The following is a 23469-nucleotide window of genomic DNA, read 5'->3' on the forward strand; positions in this document are numbered from 1 at the left end:
TTTTGGGGCCAGGAAGAGTCGTGCTTATGCTGAACAACAGCTGGTTTGTTTTGAAATTATAAGCACAATGAACTCTGTAACTGATCCTTCCCCTTTTTGCTTTGAGTGCTAGGAAGCTCAGAGTCCAAGCATCTGATTAAGAAAGGGGTGAATTTGCTAATTCTAAGTACAGGCACCAAAGTTCTTTTTAAGGAAAACACCTTGAAAGCTTGAGAGAAGTGTGGTCTAGACCTAAAGAAAGCAAGTGAAATGAAGAGATGGGTGTAGATATTTGGGAGGGAAGGCAAGCAGCCAGTGAGGAGAGGGCTGGAGACCAGAGAAGGGAGGGGAGACAGCAGAACAACATGGTGAAGGGCAGTTGGAGAAAGTGAGTTGCTGAGAAATTCCTCATTAGGTTAAGAGGAGGGGTGCTGAGTATTTTAAGTTGCTGCGGTCCTACAGCATGAACCCCTTCCACTCTCTTGAAGCTTCCGTAAAATCTGCTGCTCATATATGTTAGGGCCAGTGGAATTTCAGAGGATGAAGGGATCAGGATGAGTCTGGTCAAGGGTCATGTGATACAGAAAAGGATCAGCATATGCTTGAATGAGATGATTCGCAAACTGGAACTCAGTGCCACAGGAGTTCAGACCCAGGGGTCACCTGAAGAAAGACAAGTCACTGCCCCCCGAAATTCCCTGAAAGACGAGAGGCATCATGGTTTGTGTGAAGAATAGGAGTTTGAGCCAATTTCACTTGAATCTTAAAGAATAAGGTTAATTTAGGTGGTACACATGTTAGAATTCTATTTTAACAAGCATTGTTCTCTAATTCAGAAATTGTAAAATGTCAGCCCTCGTAGGGACCTAATTCCTCCTCTCCTCTTAGAGTAGAGACTGAGGCTGGAAAGGTGAAGTTCTTTGCCCTCATCACAGTCTCAATTTCTTCACCTATAAAATAGGAGGTTTCCTCCTTTTAATTTTGTAAATCTTAACTCACAATAAGATTATAAATTCCATGAAGATAAGGGTCACATCAAATAACTGGGATTCTCATAATGTTTAACCAATATGACAGGGCTGTGAGAAGGGGCAGAAATTGACCCTTGAGAAGAAAGGGGATAATAAACTAACAGCTTACCCTCCTCCTAGAAGCATCGTCTTCCTCCTGTGGCCCCCTGAGTGCTTAGTCCCTGCTCTCAAGGGCGATGCCAGTCACTTGGGTGGTAGCTTCAAAGGGAGTTGTTCCTGCTGTTAATGATCTTTCTGAAGAGCAACCTAACTACTGTTTACCGCTCTTTACCTCCGATTCTGTGTAAATGTTCAAAAGCTTTCCTCTGAAATGGAGAGAGACGATAACCTACCAGGGAAGATAGCACTTCTTGGTCTTCAACACTGAAGTCAGAACAAAGGCCATATTAACTCGTAATTATTTGTTGTTTGAAATTCAACCCCAACTTTCCCCCTCAATTCCTCAGACACTATCAAAGTAAAAATTAAAGTTTTAAGCATCATAGTTTGGCCAGCAACCATAAAAAGACTTCTTCATTTTTTAAATATTAAAAAACTGGGTTTTGAAACAGCACAGAAACTTCCTTTTCCTTCTTTGAATAAGCAGGAACTAGAAGGTGATGGTGAGTTAACTGCATAATCTAGTATTTAACATTTCTTATGTAAATCTAGCCAAGAGCCTCTGTATGGTTTATTTAAATTTGCATTTTGTATATAGACCTAAAGGGGAAAATTTTTATATATGAATCTATAAAAATAATTATACATATTTTTTATTAAAGAAAAATAAGCTGAATTCCCCTTCCTCTTTCCCTAGCAGCCTCATAAGGGGAGTGTACAAAAGGAAATACTGTGGAGAGGATTCTTGTTTGGGAAGGTTTAATTCAATTTAAATTCCTTGCTGTATAAATGGGCAAATTCAGGAATGGACGGCTCCAACAAGAAGCACGTGTGCCCTCTGCTGGCAATCAGAGGGCCAAGGAAAGCGTTTCCATTCAGTGCAAAGCTGTTGTCCACTAGGGAGAAGAGAGAATGGCGGACTCCCAAAGGTTCAATCACTCTTCCGTTAGAAAATATGTAGTAGAAGGCTTCAGTGATTCTGCTCACCATGGTGTTTTTCTTTGTGACAATCTTCCTTAAACATCTTATCTGTTTTTTGTTTTTTGTTTTTTTTTTGAGCAAAGCTGGTTTATAAACGGGAAGGTACAGCCATAAGAAAGGCCTGGTTTGTCTCATTTCTGTGAGCTCTGTCAGAAAGGGTGAAAGGTTCCTAACTGGCTGACTTGAGAACCAAAAAATTTAGAACTTATCCCCAGGTTCTATAAGAGTGCATTACTTTCTGGTCTCCTTCACAGAGATATTAGTCCCAGGAGGCCTGAGGCTGTGTCACCTTCAGCATAGCATTCTCAGCCCCCTCAACCCCCTAGCACATAACAGGGGCACAATGAATATCTACGGAATGAATGAAGAGCTATGAAGGAGACTCTGGATTCAAGGTGCCTATGGTGCTGACTTAGATATAAAACATACACAAGACAGGTTTCCCTAGTCATGGCTGGAGCCTCTCCATGACATGCTTAAGAGCTTTTGAGGAGCTTTTTAAAGAGTTTTTCAAGGCCATACTCACTCCGTTCATGAAGGGAATCTTAATGAACATAGCAATATGTGGCTTAGTGGCTGTCCTAGAGGGGGTTAATAATATCAAAGTTATCTAATAGCTGTGTATCACTTAAAAGGTTACAACACGCCTTCACAGATATCTCACTTCATCTCACTAGTCCTGAGAAATGATTATTACTCCTATTTTACAGGAGAGCCCTGAGCCTGAGAAAGGTAGAGGGACGCTTTCATGGCAATCAAGTGATATGCTAAGATTCACACATCTTTTCTGTCCCTTAGTTCTGAGCCTTTCCCATCTCCTCCTAGCCTCCATAAGATTTAATGGTCACCTCCTATTCTCAGTGTTGGCTGAGGCTAAAATTAGAGGGGGCAGTCACAGCTTTTAAAGATCAGCCTAGTAAGTCATATCACGGACATCTCCTCTCGTTACTCTTGACAGCCAGACGATGGGAATTACGAATGCTGGGCTGCTCGGGCTGCACGCCACCAAGTGGGTGAACAACCTTTTTAATCGCTTTCTCCCGCCCTGTCATTGCCCGGAACATTACACACAGACATGCATCTTCCTGCATCATAAAAGTTTGCTGAGAGTGAGACTGTTGAACACTTCTCCAGAAAGTGGACTGAAAAAAACCTGCGCTGGGTCAGCCGTCAAAGAGATTTATAAGTTAGTACCAGAGTGACCCCTAGTCAGTGTTTGCTAATGACTTGGTTGGTCTGTTTGATTTCAGGGAAAGCAAACGAAAGACCAGCAGCCAAATGTTTGCTTAGGTCCCAGCTTCACTCGGAGAACAAACCTGAGAGGAGCATGATAGGAGGAGGAGGCATTTCGTGCCTTTGTACACGATGTTCCTCAGATTGCCCTTTCCTTCCCCGTCCACCAAACACACCCCTACTCAGCCTGCAAGACCCAGAGCAAATGCCATCTTCTTGACATCCCTGCTCCAAAGCACCCTGTGCTTACTCATCTCAGAGCCCTTATCATGCAGAATTTTAACTGTTTGCATGTCAATTTCCCCCAGTGATGTGGAGTTCTTTAAGGGCCATGCCTTTCATCTTTGTATAAAAGAAAAATGTTGCTTCTCAAAAGTGAGCCCCAGAAGCCAAAGGTACATCCAGTGGCTTTCAAACTTTTTTGATCACAACCTACAGTAATAAATACATTTTACATCATGATCCAGTAACAAATATATATGGTTTTATATATATATGTGTGCATATATATTGTTTTAGAAAACTGAAAAAAACTTCACAAAATAATACTATATGAAGTGCTACTAGCCGGGATTTTGTTTTCTAGTTTATCCTCTATTATTTTTCTAAATGTTTATTGTGATGCACTAAATTGATTTTATGATACACTAATGAAAAGCAACTTGTGGTTTGAAAAATATTGGTGTGGTTCACTTCATCTGCCCTCTTCCCTTCCCATTTCTGTCTGTGTCTATTGAATGCCTTCAAACTGGGGGAGGAGGAAGGAGCTCTGATTGGGGGACGCAGCAGGGAAGAGTGATGAAGCACAAATGGAGCATGGAGGGAACAACGTTCTGCCATTTCCCCTTTCGGCCCCTTGAACTGAGTTTGAGTTTGAGCCCATTAATTTGCATATCGTGTATGGCTGCTTTCACTATAACTGCAGACTTGAGTAGTTGAAATCAAGACCGTATGACCTGCAAAGCTGAAAATATTTACTATCTGGCCCTTTGCAAGAAAAGTTTGCTGACCCCTGGAATAGATGAAAAGCGTTCCCCACTTCTCTGGGAGGAAACCAGCGTGGCTCTGGGGCATCTGAGGCAGAACCCTGGGCATGGGCAGTGTCTTTCTCAAGACAGACATGTCATCCCTTCCCCAGCATTGGCAGAGGCTGGGGATATGGACAAGCAGCAGCACAGCCTGAGCAGGAGAAGCTGAACAGGGTGGATTCTGGGTGGGGACTGCTGCTGAAGGCTGCAGTACTCCTTTGGAAGAATCTGGAAGCACTTGAGTGTTACTGTGACTGCAAAGATGAGGACCCTTGAGCCAGCTGCCCTGGGGTTTCCTTTGCATTCTTAGTACCTGTGGCAGGAAAGATACAAGGAGGGTGCTGAATAAATGTTTGTTGAATATTTCTTAAATGAGAAAGGAATTGGTGGCATGTGGTGTAGAAACTGAGTATTATCACAGCCCCTCTGGAAGGCAATGCCAGTAAAGAGCCTAGGTGCCTGCAGCCCAGAACTGAAATTCTCTCTTTTACTTAGGGATCAAGACATCTTTCTCAGCTGCTATGGCAACTAATATCAAAGATGAAGATTAGGGGGATTGGCCTCACGGCCTCGTGGTTAAGTTTGGTGCACTCTGCTTTGGTGGCTTGGGTTCGGTTTCCAGGCACGGACCTACACCACTCGTCAGCAGCCATGCTGTGGCAGCGACCTACATACAAAATAGAGGAAGATTGGCACAGATGTTAGCTCAGGGGGACTCTCCCTCAGCAAAAATAAAACAAAAAAGATGAAGATTATGATAATAATGATTATAGCTAACAATAAATAAATATTGTGTGTTTATCAAGTGCCAAGCATTATATTCTAGGTCCTTTATAGGTAGCAATTCATTTTTATTCTCTTGACAAAAAAATTCTATTTTCATCTCATTTTACAGATGAGGAAACTGAGGCACAGAGAGGTTATGTAACTTCCCCAAGGGGAAACAGCTAATAAGTGGCAGAGCCAGAATTTGAAAATGGGATGATCTTTGTAGCTGGGGGAAAAAAAAAAATTGGATTTCTAGGATGAACAGAGATGCAGGCTCATTCATTGAAGACAGTGAGTTTTCTTTTTGTCATCATCTAAGAATTTATTCATTCATTTAATAAATCTTAAGGAGTGTACCCTGTGTCTTTTCCGTTTTGTCTGTAATTGGTGTAGAGGTGGGCGTGTAACTCAGTTCTGGTCAATAAGATATAAGAAGGCTGCAGGGGTCTTCTGAAAAAGATGTCCTCTCTTGAAAATCCCACTCCCTGGCAAAGGCAGAAGAGAAAGATGGAGGTAACCTGGATGATCAATGATGCTCTTGAGCCACCATTCCCTCCCAGAAGTGCCCCTCTGAATTTCTTATTGGTGAGATTAATAAACCCCTATTGTTTAAACCACTTTGAGATATTCTGTCGCTCAGACAGCCTCCATTCCATTATACTCTTATATTTCCTTCACAGCTCTTATCTCTATGAGAAAGTATCTTATTTATTGATTTGTTTCCTTATCTGCCTATCCCCCCACTTCCTCTTCTAGACCATAAACTCCTCAGAACAGGATTCTTACCTCTGCCATTCACTGCTCTGTCCCCAGTCTAGACCAAAGTGTTGGAGAACAAATATAATCCCAAGAAGCTCACAGTTCAATGGGGAAACAGAAAAATAAACAGTTATGTTACAATATGACAAATGTCATCATCAAGGTAAAATCACAGAAGACTACGTCTGCTTAGGGACTGTGCCTTACAAAGCTATTGTGGCCAGTCTGGTCTCAGACTTTTGCCCCCAAAACTTTCATAAGTGAAAGTAGAAAACCTATCATTTTAAAGACTGTTTTAAAAAGAGATTGCTTGTTTTTCAAAGAAATTTAAACCAGGAAATCCTGTTTTAAAGGAAAGCTTGTGTTGTTGTTTACAGTTATGCAAATATAAGCAAGGGCCATTGTTTGGGAGGTAAGCAAATGCAGACGTTTTAGGAGAAGCTGTGACCCTTATTCTGGGGTGGGAGGTAGATGGCACATATTTGAGAGAGCCTGGTCTCCACGGGCATGGTCACTTCTTTGTGGCCTGGGTGACTTTGGAGCTGGCTCCTGAGGAGTTTCGTGTGCTCATCTCAGAGCAGTTGTTTACGGAAAGGATGTGCAGGCGATTCGTCCCCACCTGCTGGAGGGAAGCCAGGAACTGGCTTTCTCCATCCAGCCTGGACTGGCCTGTTAGTGTCCTTCAGGATGGAATCTCTAGAAATTGTAATCAGGTTAGAATACTGTGTTGTGTGTGTCCTATGAGGTTGAACAATTGAAAGAGTCCTGAAAATGGCCCACTACTGTGTTATGACACTATTGTCCTACACAACCAAGTAATCAAAAACAGACTGATGTTGGACTCTGTGCTCTGATGTGATTGTTAACGCGAGTGCGGGGAGTGGGGAGGAAGGACTCTCCTTGTGGGAGGTGGAAATGTCCACTGTCAGTATCCTAGGAAGGGGAATCTTGCAATGAGAAATGAAGAGTGGTGGGGGCCGGCCCCGTGGCGTAGCGGTTAAGTGCGGGCACTCTGCTGCTGGTGGCCGGGGTTCGAATCCCGGGCGCGCACTGATGCACCACTTGTCAGGCCATGCTATGGCGGCGTCCTACATAAAGTGGAGGAAGATTGGCATGGATCTTAGCTCAGGGCCAGTCTTCCTCAACAAAAAGAGGAGGATTGGCATGGATGTTAGCTCAGGGCCAGTCTTCCTCAGCAAAAACAAAAGAAATACAGAGTGGAGAGATGGGCCTCGGACGAGGGTGAAGAGGGAACTCCTTCTTTCTCTAGGGTAGGGGTCAGCAAACTTTTTCTGTTAAAGATCCAGTGACAGGTATTTTAGGCTTTGCAGGCCATACACGTGGTTGCTGTTGCAATTACTCAACTCTGCCATTGTAGTGTGAAAACAGCCATAGACAATACATAAATGAATGGCTGTGGCAGTGTTCCAATAAAACTTTATGAAAGAGGCAGCAGGCTGGATTTGGCTCATGGGGCATAGTTTGTCAGCCTTTGCTTTAGAGCATCATGGTGATGGGGCCTAGAAACCAAAGAGGGTAGACATGCCATGGGGAGGTAAGCTAACTTCAAGTAGATGCTTGGATAAGAGCTATGCAAACAGGCTACCTTTCAGGACCCTCTAAGGACATGGGCTCTGAAGACATCCATTTGTAATAGCAGCTAAAATAGTGCCTAAGAGTTTCTAATAGCAGTAAGATAGTGCCCGTTATCTCTCTTGCTATCGCCGAAACTTCTCTTCAGGTAGAAGTCGCAGCCTTGGCTCAGATGTGTTGAGGGAAGTAAGAGAAGGGCCTTCCCATACTTGGGACCCAGGAGCAAAGGGGACAGCTATTCTCTGACCCTGGAGGTGGTGGTGGCACCAGTGGACCCTAGCAGAGGACAGCTGTGCCCAGGGCAGCCCCAGCAGCAGCACAGGCTGTCATGTGTTAGCCTCTGTGGAGAGAAGACAAGAGTTGAACAAGAGAAACCTATTCCTGGGAGAGAAGGAGGCAGCAGGCCCCGGAGGAAACAAATAGTGAATAACTGCAGACACTTTTCTATAGGCATGTGTGGGCTAGAGCCATCAAAACCGGAATGTTTAAGGAAAATGGGGTCTTCTTTGGTAATCACAGTCAATAAAGACTGGATGTGCCAGTTCCTTATTTTTTGGTCCTTGTAGCACCAGCACACGTGGGGAGAACAGAGTGGGTGGCCAACATATTGTTCCTAGCTGACTGACCGCTCCAGCCCCGCCCAAGATGAACCATCAGGCCCCAGCCATTAGCCTCTTCTCAGCACAATGACCGTGGCAGTTAGAACCAAGGACTGAAGTCAACTGGGTAAGTCAAAGGAATTGCTTTAATTGCAATCACAAAGTGTCATACAGATCTGCTCGGCTTCTGCCCCACGAGGAGGAAAAGTCCCTCGTTGTCGGCCATGGTGGAAGAATAACTTTGAGAGATCTCCTCAAACTGTTTGATGGTATAGCCAGCCTCTATCACGGCAGCCTCTACCGCCTCCCGGCCCAGGCAGAGGCTGGAGAACCTCTGCTCGCCAATCATGTAGTAGCTGCTCTTCAGGGCATCCACGATCACCAGGAAGCCCCCCGGCTTTAGCAGGCTGCCAAGGTTCTTGAGGGCTGTGCAGAAGGCAGGGAGGTCAGGGCAGGCGGCATCCAGGCACAGCGTGCTGAGCAGACAGTCGGCCAGGGGCAGGGAAACGGCACCCAGCGGCCGGCTCTGAGTCACGTCACACTTCAGGACCTGCTTGACTGCCCGCCTCAACTTCTCCTCCTTCTCTGGCCCCTTGACTCTGAAACACACAAACCAACACACACTGCTTGCTACCCTACTCGTGGGGACCCCAGATCCCCTTGGTAAGGGCTGAAAATGGCGATGTTGTCCCAAAATGTTAGATCCTTAGGGCCATCCCTGTTGTAACAGCAAAGAAAGAAGAAATGAGGGATCATTTTGGCATCTGCACGTGACCACATTACCTTCTGCTGGGTAAAATATCTTTATAAAGTAAAGAACATGGAAATGATAATAAAAATACTTAGCTGCCTTCTTCTACAATGGACTGCCCTGCGAAATTATTATTCTTCCACTGCTTAGAATAATGCCTGGCTCATTTTTATTATTATTATAATTATTATTATTGTTGTTATTATTATTACTCTTGTCCGCTCTGCCAAACTGCAAGGTATTGGCTATTTGACCCATACATATCATGTAATAATGGGCTTAAAATGCTGAAACAGTGTCTTTGCAGTAGCTGCTGATCATTGAGGGAGAGTGGGTCATCAAGAGACATTTATAGGAACTGTTGATCCTGATCGCACAGCTGTGGCCAAGGCCCGTCTAGAGAGAAGAAAACTATGGTTTCCATTTTCAGGCTCCAAAAAATATTGCAGATAGACAGTATGTTTTCTGATGGAGATCATATTCTTGGTAGCCTTGCTAGGAATCCTTTCCTTTTCTGCCAAATCAATGGGGTTTCTTGGGAGAAAATCACTTAACGAAAGGAGAAGAGAAGGCAAGGGCAAGAGGTGGAATAGAGTGCCTCGGGTCCTTTCAGAATTAGTGGAGGGATGAAGGAACAAACTAACAAATGAACAAAATTAAATAAACACATAGAGTGCGTAAGAGAAATGGGAGAAACAGACAAGGGAGAAAGAAGTAGCAGAGAGTCAGAAAGGTAAGAGAAAGGGAAGAAACAACAAGTGTGTAAAGTGTCCAGAAGGCCACAGAGCTCAAATCATAGGATTGAGGATTGGGGATCCAGCCCTTTGAGGAAGTTAATCAACAAGGCACCAGGGTGCAAATCCAATCTTACAATCAGGGAATGCCCAGTCCATTGGCTCCAGGAGAAGATGGCCACTTGGGCAACAAGGCTTGATGGAGACAGCAGAGGATGGCCCAACATCAGAGCAAGTGACTTACACTGGGACCATTCTGGTCATGAAGAAAAGTCAATAGTTTAAATAAAATTTGGAGATTTACCTTCAGGTTGAATGATTTGAGATAATAGCAGTTAGTGGCGGACATCCTATTTAAATATTTAGTTAAAATCTTAAGCCTAGTGCATATAATCAGTTATTTACACACATCCTATATTTTTGTTATAATTTTTCATTTAAGAAGCTTAGCAAGAAGCATATGAAAAGACGCTTAACATCATTGCCCGTAAGAGAAATGCAAATCAAACCATGAGATACCACTTCACTCTTCCTAGGATGGAGATAATAAAAAACACAGATAATGACAAGTGTTGTCAAGGATGTAGAGAAAGTGGAACCTACACACACTGCTGGTGAAACTGTAGAATGGTCCAGCTACTTTGGAAAACAGTCTGGAAGTTCCTCAAAAGGTTCAACATAGAGTTACCATATGACCCAGGAATTCCACTCATAGATATATACCCAAGAGAAATGAAAACATATGTCCACACAAAAACTTGTACATGAGTGTTTATAGCAGCATTATTCATAATAGCCAAAAATATGGAAACAACCCAAATGTCCATCAACTTATGAATAGATAAATAAAATGTGGTATATTCATACAATAGAATATTATTCAGTAATAAAAAGGAAAGAACAACTGATACATGCTACAACATGGAAGAACCTTGGAAACATTATGCTAAGTGAAAGAAGCCAGAAACAAAAGGCCACACATTGTATGGTTCCATTTATATGAAATGTCTAGAAAAGGCAAATCTAGAGAGACCAAAAGCAGACCAGTGGTTGCCGGGGATTGAGGGGATTAGGGTAAATGGGAGTGACTGCTAATGGGTACAGGCCTTCTTTTGGGAAATACGAAGTGTTCTAAAATTGTGGTGAGGATTGCACAATTCTGTGAATGTACTAAGAACTATTAATTGCATTCTTTTAATGAGTGAATTGTATGTAATGTGCATTTTATCTCAGTAAAGCTATTCTATTAAAAGGAGAGAGAGAGAGAAGATACTGGTTTCAGGGAATTCCTACCAACCAATAAACTGGTATATACTGGTATATAGGGAATGACAATTATCTTTGATTGGGCCTACTTGCTCCCCTATCAAGGGTAGAAAGGGTGGTAGGATGACCAATTTGTACTGATTCATCTTGGACTTTTCTGGTTTTAGCAATAAAAATCCCACATCCTGGGAATCCCCCTTGGTCCTGGGCAAACTGGGAAGGTTAGTCATTTCAAAAGTGGGAAAATCATTTACAAAGCTGTCACCCAGCCTGAGAGAATGTGGATGATTTGACAGAACATTTTAAGAATAAGAAAATAATAATTCAACATTACAGATAGGTAAATTATTCTAGAATAGAAAAATTTCAAATAACCTATCTACACATATGAAGAACTTAAGTGTATCCAAAAAGCTAAAGAAGTGACAACACAGGGTTAACCGAATGTGTTTCAGGATGATCCTCTATACCGGGAACATTGTGGGAGTGCGTATTTAAGGGATTACGTCAGAAGCGGGTTGGACCTCTGTGCCCTGTTGTGTATTAAGCTATTTTAAAGACACAAGTTACCACAGAACGAGTACTTGCCAGCCAGATGATGATGGAAATTGTTCCCAAACTGTGAGTCACACTGTGATGTCTGGAAAGCTCTCAGAGAATGTGCCAATTTGAGAGGGAAATTTGTTGGAAACACCCACTGTGGCGGATACCTGCGTGTCCTTGGACGTGCCCCCAACATTGGTGAACTCTGTTGCCAAGGCAGCTGCGTAAAGATTACACCTCAGGGCTCCTTGGGGCCTGGAAGTACACCTGCAGGGAAATGGACTCGCCTGGAGACACAGGCAATTACCACTCAGCCTCACGTTTAGCTCAAGGGGTAGGTAATAAACACACACCAGAAAAACATTATGCAGTTTTACAGAAAGCTAACAGCACAGTGGCCATTTCTCTAGTTCTAAAGATCTACTTTTTCAAATGAATCAATATGCAAAAAAAGGCAGTGATTTCCTCTGTAAATATGCTATCTGTAAGAGCCTGAGGCAGCTGGGGAGGGAGGGGAGGAAGGAAAGGATAAAGAGTAGGACTCCTGGGAAGAACGCTTTGTAAGATGTCTTCTCGTACCCCAGGTGATTATCCCGAGACTTAGAGTACGTTCCTCCTGCCCTGTCTCTGCAAGGCAGGTGGTGAATCAGAATTCCCTGCACACACTTTTTGTGATTACACTCACCTCCCCCAAGCCCCATCCGCAGAGGTTCCAGCAGGCCCTCCTGAGGGAGAGCCATCAACATGTGTAAAGGAAATAAAAAGCTAAATAAGCTTGGATGTCAATGTAAGAATTGTAAGAGCAAGGAAGAATCATTGGTCAACCTTTGGTACAGGCCACAGGAGAAAGACACTCTAGGAGGGAGAGTCTGGAAAGCAAAATGCATGCATTTATTTTACAAATATTTTTTGAACCTCTATTACGTGCCAGGAAGAGTGCCGGGCAATGAGGACACAGGTGGAACAAACAAGACACAGGTTCTATCCTCGTGGAGATTACAGTGTGGTGGGGGAGAAAGAATTAACCAATGATTATCCACAACAATGAAAAATAAAAGCTGTGATGAGTGCTAGGAAGGAGAGGAACATGGCACTAATGGAGGAATGTTGGGAGCTTGAATTGGTCTACAGTATCAAGAAAAGCTCCTCCAAAAAGGAGTCAGGAAGAAGAGATATAGAGGATAAATAAGTAAGAGTTAACTAGGCCAAAGAAAGTAGGGAGGGGAAGGGGATATTCCATAAGAGGAAATGGCAAGTGCAAAGGCCCTAAGGTGGCAGGAAACGTGGAGAGGAGACTGCCAATGTGGCTGGATCTCAGAAAACAAAGCAGAGCATAGCGGAAAGCGAGGCAAATGGGGTCAACTAGTGCCAGACAAGGCAGGACCTTGTGGACCATGTCAAGAATTTTGCTCTTTATCCTAAAAGCCATGGGCAGTCATTAAGGGGTGCTAAGGAAGGGAGTGAGGGACCAGATTTACATTTTGAATTGATCATATTGGGATAAGAGTAGAGGTGGGAGGCCGTTTAGGAGGCAGAGGATGGTAGCTGGGACCAGGATGATGGAAAATATTGGAAGAAAGATGCTGGTTCAAGAGGAACTCAGGAAGTAAAGTGGACAGAACTTGGTGCTGGCCACAGAACATGACTGAGAGAGAGAGACGACAAGGTTGGCTTCCAGGCTTCTAGCTTGTCCAATTAATTATATGATGGTGCCATTCAAGGAGATTAGAAGACCAGAAATGGAGCAGATGTGGGGAAGACCATAGGTATGTTTGGGTACATTGAGTTTGAGATGCTTTGAGACATTCAAGTAGAAATGTTTATGATTTGAAGTAATGGCTAGTTGAAGGTTTCTCAACCTGCCCTGTTAATTTTCCCTGAGAGATACTGCACTGTGAGCACCTACTTAAGAGAAAAGCATCCTTATAAAAGGCAGAAACTTTTCCTAGGCTTCACTGAAACAATCATCATGACCATCAAGATCCTCACTTTGAGAAGGAGTATCAATCTTTTACAAGACATGAAAATACAGAGATGCTTTGTGATAGAGGCAATTCACTAGTTCATGGAACAAATTTGGCACAGCTGTGTCTATTTTGGGCACTAGACATACACCTTCTAAATAGATTGAAAATCGTTGTATAGAGCGAATCATTGTATTCACTTCAGAGAAGTGAACACCTCTACAGGTGTTCAAGCTTTCTCCTGTTGGCTACACTGAGGTAAGTGGAGGAGGAGCTGCTCTCTGCAGAGACAACCAGGAGGGACTCCAGTCTCCCCAGACCCCTCCTGGCTGCCCTGAGGGCTGAGGAGAATAATTGCAGAGCACACTTCTAACTCAGTCCCATCCACCAGTGAGTCCTATTGGGAAGAACCTCTCTTCTAGACACCAGTGCTTCTCAAACTGTAAAATGCATACACTACCCTGCAGAGCTTGTCAAAATGCAGATTCTGTTGGCAGGGAGTGGGGCCCAAGAGTCTGCATTCCTAACAAGCTCCCAGGTGATGTGGAAGCTGCTTGTCTGGGGACCACAAGGCAATCTGTTCCAAGTCCCGGGAGCCAGAGGTTAATTAATGCTATTTCTAGGATTTCTTAAGGTAAAAGCTCATTTTCCTTGGTTCACGCTTGAGTAGTTAGTTATATCTTAGTATTTGACTTTCTGACTTGATAAATGAAGAGTGGGAGGCCAGAATTTTTGGTACCAGTGCCTCACAACTTTTCGGATAGTGTAAAAATGCGTTGTATCTAAATGTATGAGCCACACTCCAAGGGCAGAGGAACAGGAGACAGATCAAATTGTCTTTGGCAGCAGTCAGCACAAGAAATAGCTTCAGATAAAGAAGAAAGAATCTCAGGGGAAATAGGCTGTGGGTTGATAGAGGTACTTGAAGATGCAAGAAAGACATAAGTTGAATGGGATCACTATCATTCTCAAAATAGTTGAAGCCACAGGATCTAGCACGAGGATAAGGGCAAGAATGCAGAATTTTACTGCCAAAAATACAATTCCTTAATCTAACAGAGATTGGGAAGGAACAGTGTCTCAAGAGCCAATTGCTACAAGCTGACGATTCTGGCACGAGATAAGAAATGCTTTTAGGATCCTGCTAGATTTTAAGGGTTCATTTCTGAATGAGATGGGAAGGCTGTTGATGGCTAGGGAAATTGAGAACAAAGGTCTAAAGGCCTTCTTGACACATGATTTGGACTTCTGAAAGGTGTGTTGTTTGACAATGACTAAGAACTTTTTTATAAGCTTTCCCTGAAATTCTATAAATCCTGGGAAATTCCTTATTTATTTAATAATTTTGGATATTGTCCAAATTTTCATAGCTACAGTTTTTTTTTTTTCTGGTTAATATAAATTTCATTCTGTGGAATCACATATGCCATAGAAAGGAGACGTTTGAAATTGCTTTCATTTTGAAGAAAATATCTTCAGTGTGAAGACTATACCAGCATAAAGAAGGGGTTTACAGGTTAAAATGGCCTATGAAAGTAGCCCCTCTGAACTTCTTACTAAATGCCAGGGAAAAAAATGGAGCAATATTTAGGCAAGGTTAAACAATTTTATGATGTTTCTTATGTGTGAGGGCAACAAAAATACATTCCCAATATGCATAGGCTTAGAAAATATGTCACTTATGTGTTCTTCTTGAAAAAATTATTTGAAAACCTATTCAGTTGACTAAGAGATAAATCAGAATTAAAAACTCAACAACTAGAAAAAATCATATAAAATGAACATAAAATAAAATGTCTACATAATTGCAAATATGATTACAAACCAAAAGCAAATGTCCAAATGTTTGGGTCTCAAACATTGTTAAATTCATCATATTATAAGGAAGAAAAAAATTACTGACTTTTACCTGATATTGATAAGCTGAGAGAATTTGTCTCCAGCAGACCTGCATTATAAGAAACACTAAAAGAAATTATTCAGGTGAAGGGAAATGATGCCAGATAGAAGCCTAGATCTGCAGGAAGGAATGAAGAATACTAGACAGGATAGATATAGAGGTAACTGTAAAAAGACTTTAATATGTTTAAAATAAAATTGACTTTGCAAATATACTTAAACCTACTGAACTATACACTTAAAAACAGTCAAGATAGTAAAATTTTTAATGTTTTTTAACCATAATTAAAACAATAAAAAACAAATAAATAAATAAAAGCACTACTGACTACTTAAAGCAAAAATAATAACAGTGTATTGTAGTGTTATAGTATATAGAGAGTAAAATATGTGACAACAAGTGCATAAGGGGCAGGAGAGTGGGTTAAAGGAATTACACTGTTGTAATATCTTACATTGTTCATGACGTAATAAATATGTTAAAAATACATAATGTAATTTCTAGAAAAATCACATGCACACACACACATACAGAATCACACAAAACACAATAAAGGTCAATAGAGGACATAAAAGTCAACAGAGGAGATAAAAAGGAATACTAAAAATGTGTATACTTATACTAAATGGAATATTGAAAATTATTCCATTCACCAAGGAGAAGCGTGAACAAAGGCACAAATGAACAAAAAACAGATGGGACAAATAGAAAATATATACCAAGATAGTAGATTTAGACTCAACCATACAGTATCAGTAATTACATTAAATGTAAATGGACTAAACAATTCAGTTAAAAGGCAGAAATTGTCACATTGGATCGAAAAGAAAGACTACACGCTAATTGCAAGAAAAACATTTTAAGTATAAAAACACAGACTGGTTGAAAACAAAAAGGTAAAAAAAGATATATCATGTATATTAATTATCTATTGCTGCATAACAAATTACTCCCAAACTTAGCAACTTAAAATGACAAACATTTATCTCACAGTTTCTGTGGGTCAGATATTGGGGCACAGATTAGCTGAGTACCTCTGCTGCAAGGTCTCTCATGAATCTGCAGTGTTGACTATCTCTTCAGTCTTATCTGAAGGCCCAACTTGGGGGAAATTTGCTTCTAAGCTCACTCCTCAGGACGAGTGACAGGGAGACAGAGCACCCAACAGGGAAGCTGTAGTCTTTTTGTAACCTAATCTCAGCCTTGATGTCCCATCACTCTGCTGCACTGTATTTGTTAGAATAGAGTCACTAAATCCACTGGACACTCAAGGGGGGAGAATTAAACAAGAGTGTGAAGACTTGAGGTGAGGATTATTGGGGGCCATCTTAGAGGCTACCTACCACTCCAGGCAAACACCAAGCATGAGAAGGCTGGTGTGGCCACTTTAATATCAAAGTATACTTCAAGACAAAGTGTATTACTGGAGGTAAAGGGATATATTTCATAATGATAAAATGGTCAATTCGTCAAGAAGACATAACAATTCTAAAAATGTATACAGCTAATAACAAAGCTTCAAAATGCATGAAGCAAATGTTGACAAAATAATGGAGAGCAAGAGATAAATCCACAATCATAGTTTGAGATTTTAACACCTTCTCTCAGTATTTGATAAACAAAAAATCATGTAGAAAATTTGAATGATGTTATCAATCTACCTGACTTAATTGATATTTATAGAAACTAAATCCACCACTGGACAATATATATTCTTTTCAATGTAGAAAGCACATAGATTGTTCACCAAGATAGACCATATGCTGATAAAATAAATCTCTGACTACAAGAAAACTTATTTAGAAACCAAAAACATTAAGATATCTAGAAAATTCCTAGATTTTTGGAAATTAAGCAACACAATTCTAATAATTCATGGTCAAAGAAGAAATCACAAAGGAAATTAGAAAATATGCTGAATTGGATAATAATAAAAATATGACATATCAAAAATCATGAGATGCAGCTAAAGAATGCTGGAGAAAATTTATGGCTTTAAATACCTACATTAGAAGAAAGGAATGTGTGAAATCAATGATCTAAGCTTCCATCTTAAGAAGCTAGAAAAAGAAGAGTATAGATGAAAACTAAAGTAAGTGGAAGAAAGAAAATAAGATAAATGAGAGCAGAAATCAGTACAATACAAAACGGACAGATAATCGAGAAAATTAGCAAAGCAAAAAGGTAGTTCTTTGAAAAAATTAATAAAATTTATAAATCTCTAGCAACATTGATCAAGATTTTAAAAAAAGACAAATCACTAATTTCAAGAATGAAAGAAGAAAGATAACTAAAGATCATATAGACATTAAAAAGGTAATAAAGGAATCTTGTAAAAAAACTTTATGTCAACAAAGTTGACAACCAAGATGAAAAGGACAAATTCCTTGAAAAATAGTACTTATCAAAACAGACATAAAAAGAAGTGGAAGGGCCAGCCCCATGGCTTAGCAGTTAAGTGCGTGCGCTCCGCTGCTGGCAGCCCAGGTTTGGATCCCGGGTGCGCACCAACGCACCGCTTCTCCGGCCATGCTGAGGCTGCGTCCCACGTACAGCAACTAGAAGGATGTGCATCTAGGACATACAACTATCTACTGGGGCTTTGGGGGGAAAAATAAAATTAAAAAAATTAAAAAAAAAAGAAGTGGAAAATTCAAATAGCCAATAAAGGAATACTATTCTTAATAAAAAACCTCCACACACATGAAAAAACCTTCAGCTTCAGATAGCTTCACTGGTGAATTCCATCAATCATTTAAGAAAGAAATAAAAGTAATAATACAAACTCTTTCAAAAGATAAAGGAGGAAGAAATACTCTCAACTTGTTATATGAATCTAGCATCATGATGATATCTAAATCTGCCAAGCATATTACAAGAAAATATAATTATAATTTTTGAGCTATAGCTCGATATCCCTCATAAATACAGATGCAAAAATACTTTACAACATATTAGCAAATCCCATCCCAGAGATACACAAAAAGGATGATACTTCATGACAAAGGGGGTTATACCAGTTTGATTTAAACATTCAAAATTATCCAATGTAATTCACATTTTCAGAATAAAGGAGAAAAATCAGATGACTGCAAAAAAATGCAAAAAATTATTTGACAAAATTCAACATTTGATTAAAAACTCTCAAGAAACTAAGAATACAAGGGAACTTAGTCTGATAAAGAATACCTATGAAAAACCTGCAGCTAATATAATTCTTAATGATGAATCATTGAACATTTTTTCCTAACATATGGAAATAGGCACAAATGTATGCTCTCATCATTTCTTTTTTTTTTTTTTTTTCCCCGCAAAGCCCCAGTAGATAGTTGTATGTCATAGCTGCACATCCTTCTAGTTGCTGTATGTGGGACGCAGCCTCAGCATGGCCAGAGAAGCGGTGCGTCGGTGCGCGCCCAGGGTTCCGAACCCGGGCCACCAGTAGCGGAGGGCACGCACTTAACCGCTAAGCCATGGGGCCGGCCTGCTCTCATCATTTCTATTCAACATTGTTTTTGGAAGTCCTGGCCAGTGTCATAAGGCCAGAAAAATAAATAAAAGGCATAAAGTTGGAATAGAAGAAGTAAAACTATCTTTATTTGCAGATGATACAAGAGTAAACGTAGAAAACCATATGGAATCTACAAAAAAAACTACTAAAATGAATTAGAGAAGTCAGCAAGATCACAGGACACAAGGTCAATACACAAAAATCAATTGTGTCTCTATACTAGCAAATGAAATAAAAATAAAATTAATAACATGAGATAAAAATGAAATTTAAGAATACAATTAGCAATAGCATTAAAAAACATGAAACAAACGAAAAATTTAACAAAATATATGTAAAATACGAGAACTACAAAACATTGCTAAGAGAAACTAACTAAAGTCCTAAATAAATGGAGAGATAAACTATTCTCATGGACTGCAGATTCAATGTATCCATTCTCCTCAGTTGATTTGTATATTCAAAGAAATCACAATCAAAGTCTCAGCAGGCTTTTTTTGAAGAAATTGACAAGTTTATCTTAAAATTAAGAGCACTAAGTTTGCCAAAATAATCATGAAAAAGAACAAAGTTCGAGGACTTATACTATCTGATTTTAAGACTTACTATCCTTGGTTAAAGAGATGAAAGACCAGCATAAACACAGTGGAAATTTGGTGACTGCATGAAAGCAAAAAGGTTAATTGGGAACAAAATATAAAACTCCTAGTTTATTCATATTATAAAGAATTGCACCACCAATGAGTCACCTTGATAACTTACATTTAACAACCCACATTTTCTTCCAGTGAGACAGTGTAGCAACAATATGTAAAAAAAATGAACATAAAGTTTAGAATACTCCTAGTAACCTTGAAGTCAGCAGACCATTAAAAGAAAATAGGAGGGTTAAAGAAATAGAAGCAGACTTTAGGGTTAGTTTCAGAAGGGAAATTGACTCAGGAGTAAACAAAAGTTGATAAATAGATGAGAATCAAATATAAGTATAAGTATAGAAAAATGAATTGACCTTCACTCCAAGAAGATTGTGGAGGCAAGCATACTCCTTAGGGACATGTTAAGACCATAAGATTTTATATTTATCCCTGAGATTCAGGAATACTATCTCAATCCTCGTGTTGTTCAAGTTCAGAAACATGGAAGTCGTCCTTGACACTTCCCTCTCCTCATTCCCCATAACCAGTCATTACTGACTCTTGTCCATTCCATCTCAAAAATTCATCTACCTCTCTACATCACCTAGTCCAAACTACCATCATCTCTTACCCGGATTTAAATGGTCTCCTTTCTGCCTCTATCATTCTCTTCCAAACTGCTCCAACCCATTCTCCACACCAAGCCAGAGAGATCTTTGTAAATGCAAATTGGGTCACATCACTTGCCCAGTTATACCTCTAATGCCTTCTCCTTACACTTAAAGTCCACAATCTTTAAGTTGGCCTGGAGGCCCTAAATGATCTGGTACATGCTTGCCTCCTATGATGTGAGCTCTAGGTGGCAAGGGACCTCCTCTGTTTTGTTCCCTGTTCTTTCCCAGTAGCTAGTACTGAGCACATAGGTGCTCAATTTAAGTTTCTTGAATGAATGAACAAATGCTAGTTCCTTTAACCATGAGCCAGAAAGTATTAGCACTTGTTTCTTGGGGGAGATTGTCTTGCCAGGAAATCAGACCCCTTTCCTGACCAAATCATGGGATATGTTAATGGAAAACATAAATGCTTTTCCATTGTGAGTGACAAGACAAGAAAAGGAAAGACAGAGGATGTTGTGCAACACACAATGTCTGCAGTATATGAGCATAAGGGGGAAATCTAGGGAAAAGTGAACTGGGGAAGGGAGAGAGAGAGTTTATGTGAAAAGTAAATTGTGGGTAAAGGAGCATGGGAAAAGAGAAAATGTACAAAACAAAAACAAAAAAAACCCCATAAGAGCAGGAAAAAAAGAAAGGTAATTATAACAGAGCATATAAGAAGCGGCAGACAGGGCCAGCAGGATCCTAGGAGAAGTAGTAAAGTGGTCTTTTTATGAGTGTGTAAAGGAGTCTGTGGGGTCTTAGCGATATACATAGCAGCAGACTGTGATGCTCCAGGAGCCGATGGTCAGCTGGGCAGGCGAGAGGGCCCGAGCTGAGCCATTGGATGACAATCGGCAAAAGATGGAGACACATCAGGACAAGAGAAGGACAAAATGAAATGCAGAGTTAGTCACCTTGAGCCAGCAGGCTACTGCCAATTTCTCATGTGGGGAGAAATTAATAATTTAAACAAGATTCATCTGCATAAATTTACTTGTTGATAGAGTAGTGTAAGATTTTGATCATTAGTTGTATGTAAGCTCTATTTTTATGGATGGTGAGTAACAAATTCTTTTCAAATAATTCCTTTATGCTGATAATCTCAGTTAAAACCCTAGTCAGCTTCTTGTTGTATCTGGTGGAGTCAGCATTAGCCACCCTCACAGCAGAGTCCTCTGCACTTGGATGGCTAGCAACGGAACGGCACCGGGGCAGCAAGCCCTGACACCCAGAAGCTGCTGGGGAGGAGCTGGTTTCGCCTTAGTTGAAGCTGTCCTAAAATGAGGTCCTATGTGCCTGACCTGCATGCTGTACCCACCCACAGGCCTGGAAAGGTGTTGTGTCCATTCCTCTGGCTCAGCATCCATCTCTTCAACTCTCTTTTTGTCTTCTGCTGTTATGGTGCGCATGCGCGCGCGCGCGCGCGCGCGCGCGCGCGCGCGCACACACGCACACACGCTTCTCTATCTTGTTGTCTCTCTCTCTAGCTCTCTCATTCTCCATTTGGATTTCTGTTTGGTCTCTCTCTTTCTGTTTCCTTTGCCTTGCAACTTGGACTCTAAGGATAAATCTTGGTTCAGAAAACAAACTGTCCTTTAGGTACTCTCAAAAAGCCAGGAAGCAGACCCCAGTTTCTCTACCTGTTCCCTTCCAGCTCACACACGTAGGTCACAACTGGGGACCAGTCGAAGGCCCCTGGCTCCTTCTTCAGCCACTTCTCCAGCTCTTGCAGGTTCTGGTCGGTGTAGTCAGTAGCGATGATCTCCTTGAAGGATTCACAAGCAGAGAGGAGCTGATAGATGGTGGGGCCGGAGCCGATGTCAATCAGGAGGTCTCCCTTCAGGCCATCTGGTTTAGAGGAGGGAAGGAAGAAGGGGGGATCAGATGTTACATGGCAGTGGACAGAGCTGATTTGCATTGTCTTTGCCGGGATTGTGATGGAAAGCCCCAAGGAGAGCCCCAAAGACAGACTATCTCTCTATTCACTCATCTTCCCTCAAAGTCATTTTTAAAATCATCTTTTCATTTTCTATTCCTCAATCTAGGGTGGAGGCATGTTGCTGGCATATTTTTAGGTCTAGGAAAAAGAAAAAAGATCTCTATCTGGCGTACAGACCCCTGATCCAGAAAAATTGCTACACAGAAAATGTAAAAACTGTTGACTTGAAAAGTCTCAAAATGAGTTTATTTGGAAACAGCCAAAAGAATTGCAGTTTGGACATGCATGCTATGGCAAATCATAGGCAAATCCAGAAAAGAAAAGAGGGGAGCTGGTCTTATAGAGAAAAAGGGGGAATAGGGAGGGGCTGTTCTAAATGCAAGTCCATTAGGGGAAAGTAACAGTTCAGGGCAGCAATGGCTTCTCCTTGGCTGAGCTGCGGCGTTTCTTATTGGCTGGGCTGTTGCTGGGTAGGGAAGGAAGTCTCCTTTCAGTAGTAAAGTAGTTTTACTTCCTGCCTGAGATGCAAGCCTCTGTCTCTTCCTGCTGGTGTAATTGATGTGTGATAGGGCATGAGCGCTCCCCTTATAGGCCTTCCCAACTCCAATTTAGTTACAGTGTCTTCTATTACTTTCCACAAAACCATTAAGGAATACTTTTGGGGAAAGTTAAATTTTTTTTAATTGAGTTTATATAGAAGCCAAAAAAGCACCCAGTTCTTCATATGCTGGGAGGTTTTTTCCCCCATGAATATTCACAGCATTCCTTTCAGTTAGGAACAGAATAAGTATTAGAATCTCTGTTTCTTAAGTGGTCCATCATGGTTAAGTGGTTGGCTCTGGTCACCTAGCAAATTCATATAGAATCAAGGACAGAGCTCTCATCCTCTGGTTTCCATTTTGCATGACCAAATCAGATAATGGATATAAAAGCACTTTGTAAACTGTAGAATATCTATACCAATGTTAGTTTTTATCCTAGTTAAATAAATAGGTGATGACGAAAGGGCTGTCAAATAACAATGACTGTACACAAAACCCAGTCATGCCCTGAGATTCTAACTACATGACTCTCATTTTGGGGGGGAGACACACAGACAACAGACCAACTTACCTAGGCAGAATATCTTGAAAAGATTTTTCAGAAGATGCCTAAGAATCTTGTTTTCTGCAGAGTGACTGGACCCAAAGTTGTAATACTTTTCCAGGTAATCCCGAGGGTTAAAATGGCTCAGATAAGTGTCCTTGGAGGTGAAGCCAGATTCCATTGTGTCTCACGCCTGTGCCACCAGTCCACTGCCCTCCTTCCCTCTCCTCCAGAAACCAGGGAGTCACCCTGTAGAAGCTGACTTCCTGAGTCTCAGTCTATCAATTTTTCCTCCACTGGTTTAGCCCATCCCTTAGAAACAGATGTTTGGTTAAACACTAACTGAGAAGTATACCAAAAATGTTCTGGCTATTCTGGGAAGTGATGAAATTCCTGGGGAAGGGAGCCTAG

General features: G+C 41.1%; 1 protein-coding gene across 1 annotated transcript; it reads right to left on the bottom strand.

The window, feature by feature from the left end:
• Positions 1-8236: 8236 nt before the first annotated feature.
• NNMT (nicotinamide N-methyltransferase) lies at positions 8237-23239 on the bottom strand. The gene is made up of 3 exons (XM_058544499.1): positions 23086-23239; positions 21674-21881; positions 8237-8669 (listed from the first exon to the last, which is right to left on the bottom strand). Exons 1-3 carry the CDS (start codon positions 23237-23239, stop codon positions 8237-8239), a joined length of 795 nt encoding a protein of 264 aa, XP_058400482.1.
• Between the last annotated feature and the right edge of the window lie 230 nt (positions 23240-23469).

The sequence above is a fragment of the Diceros bicornis genome, chromosome 7 (genome assembly GCF_020826845.1).
Source record: "Diceros bicornis minor isolate mBicDic1 chromosome 7, mDicBic1.mat.cur, whole genome shotgun sequence".
Classification (NCBI taxonomy): domain Eukaryota; kingdom Metazoa; phylum Chordata; class Mammalia; order Perissodactyla; family Rhinocerotidae; genus Diceros; species Diceros bicornis.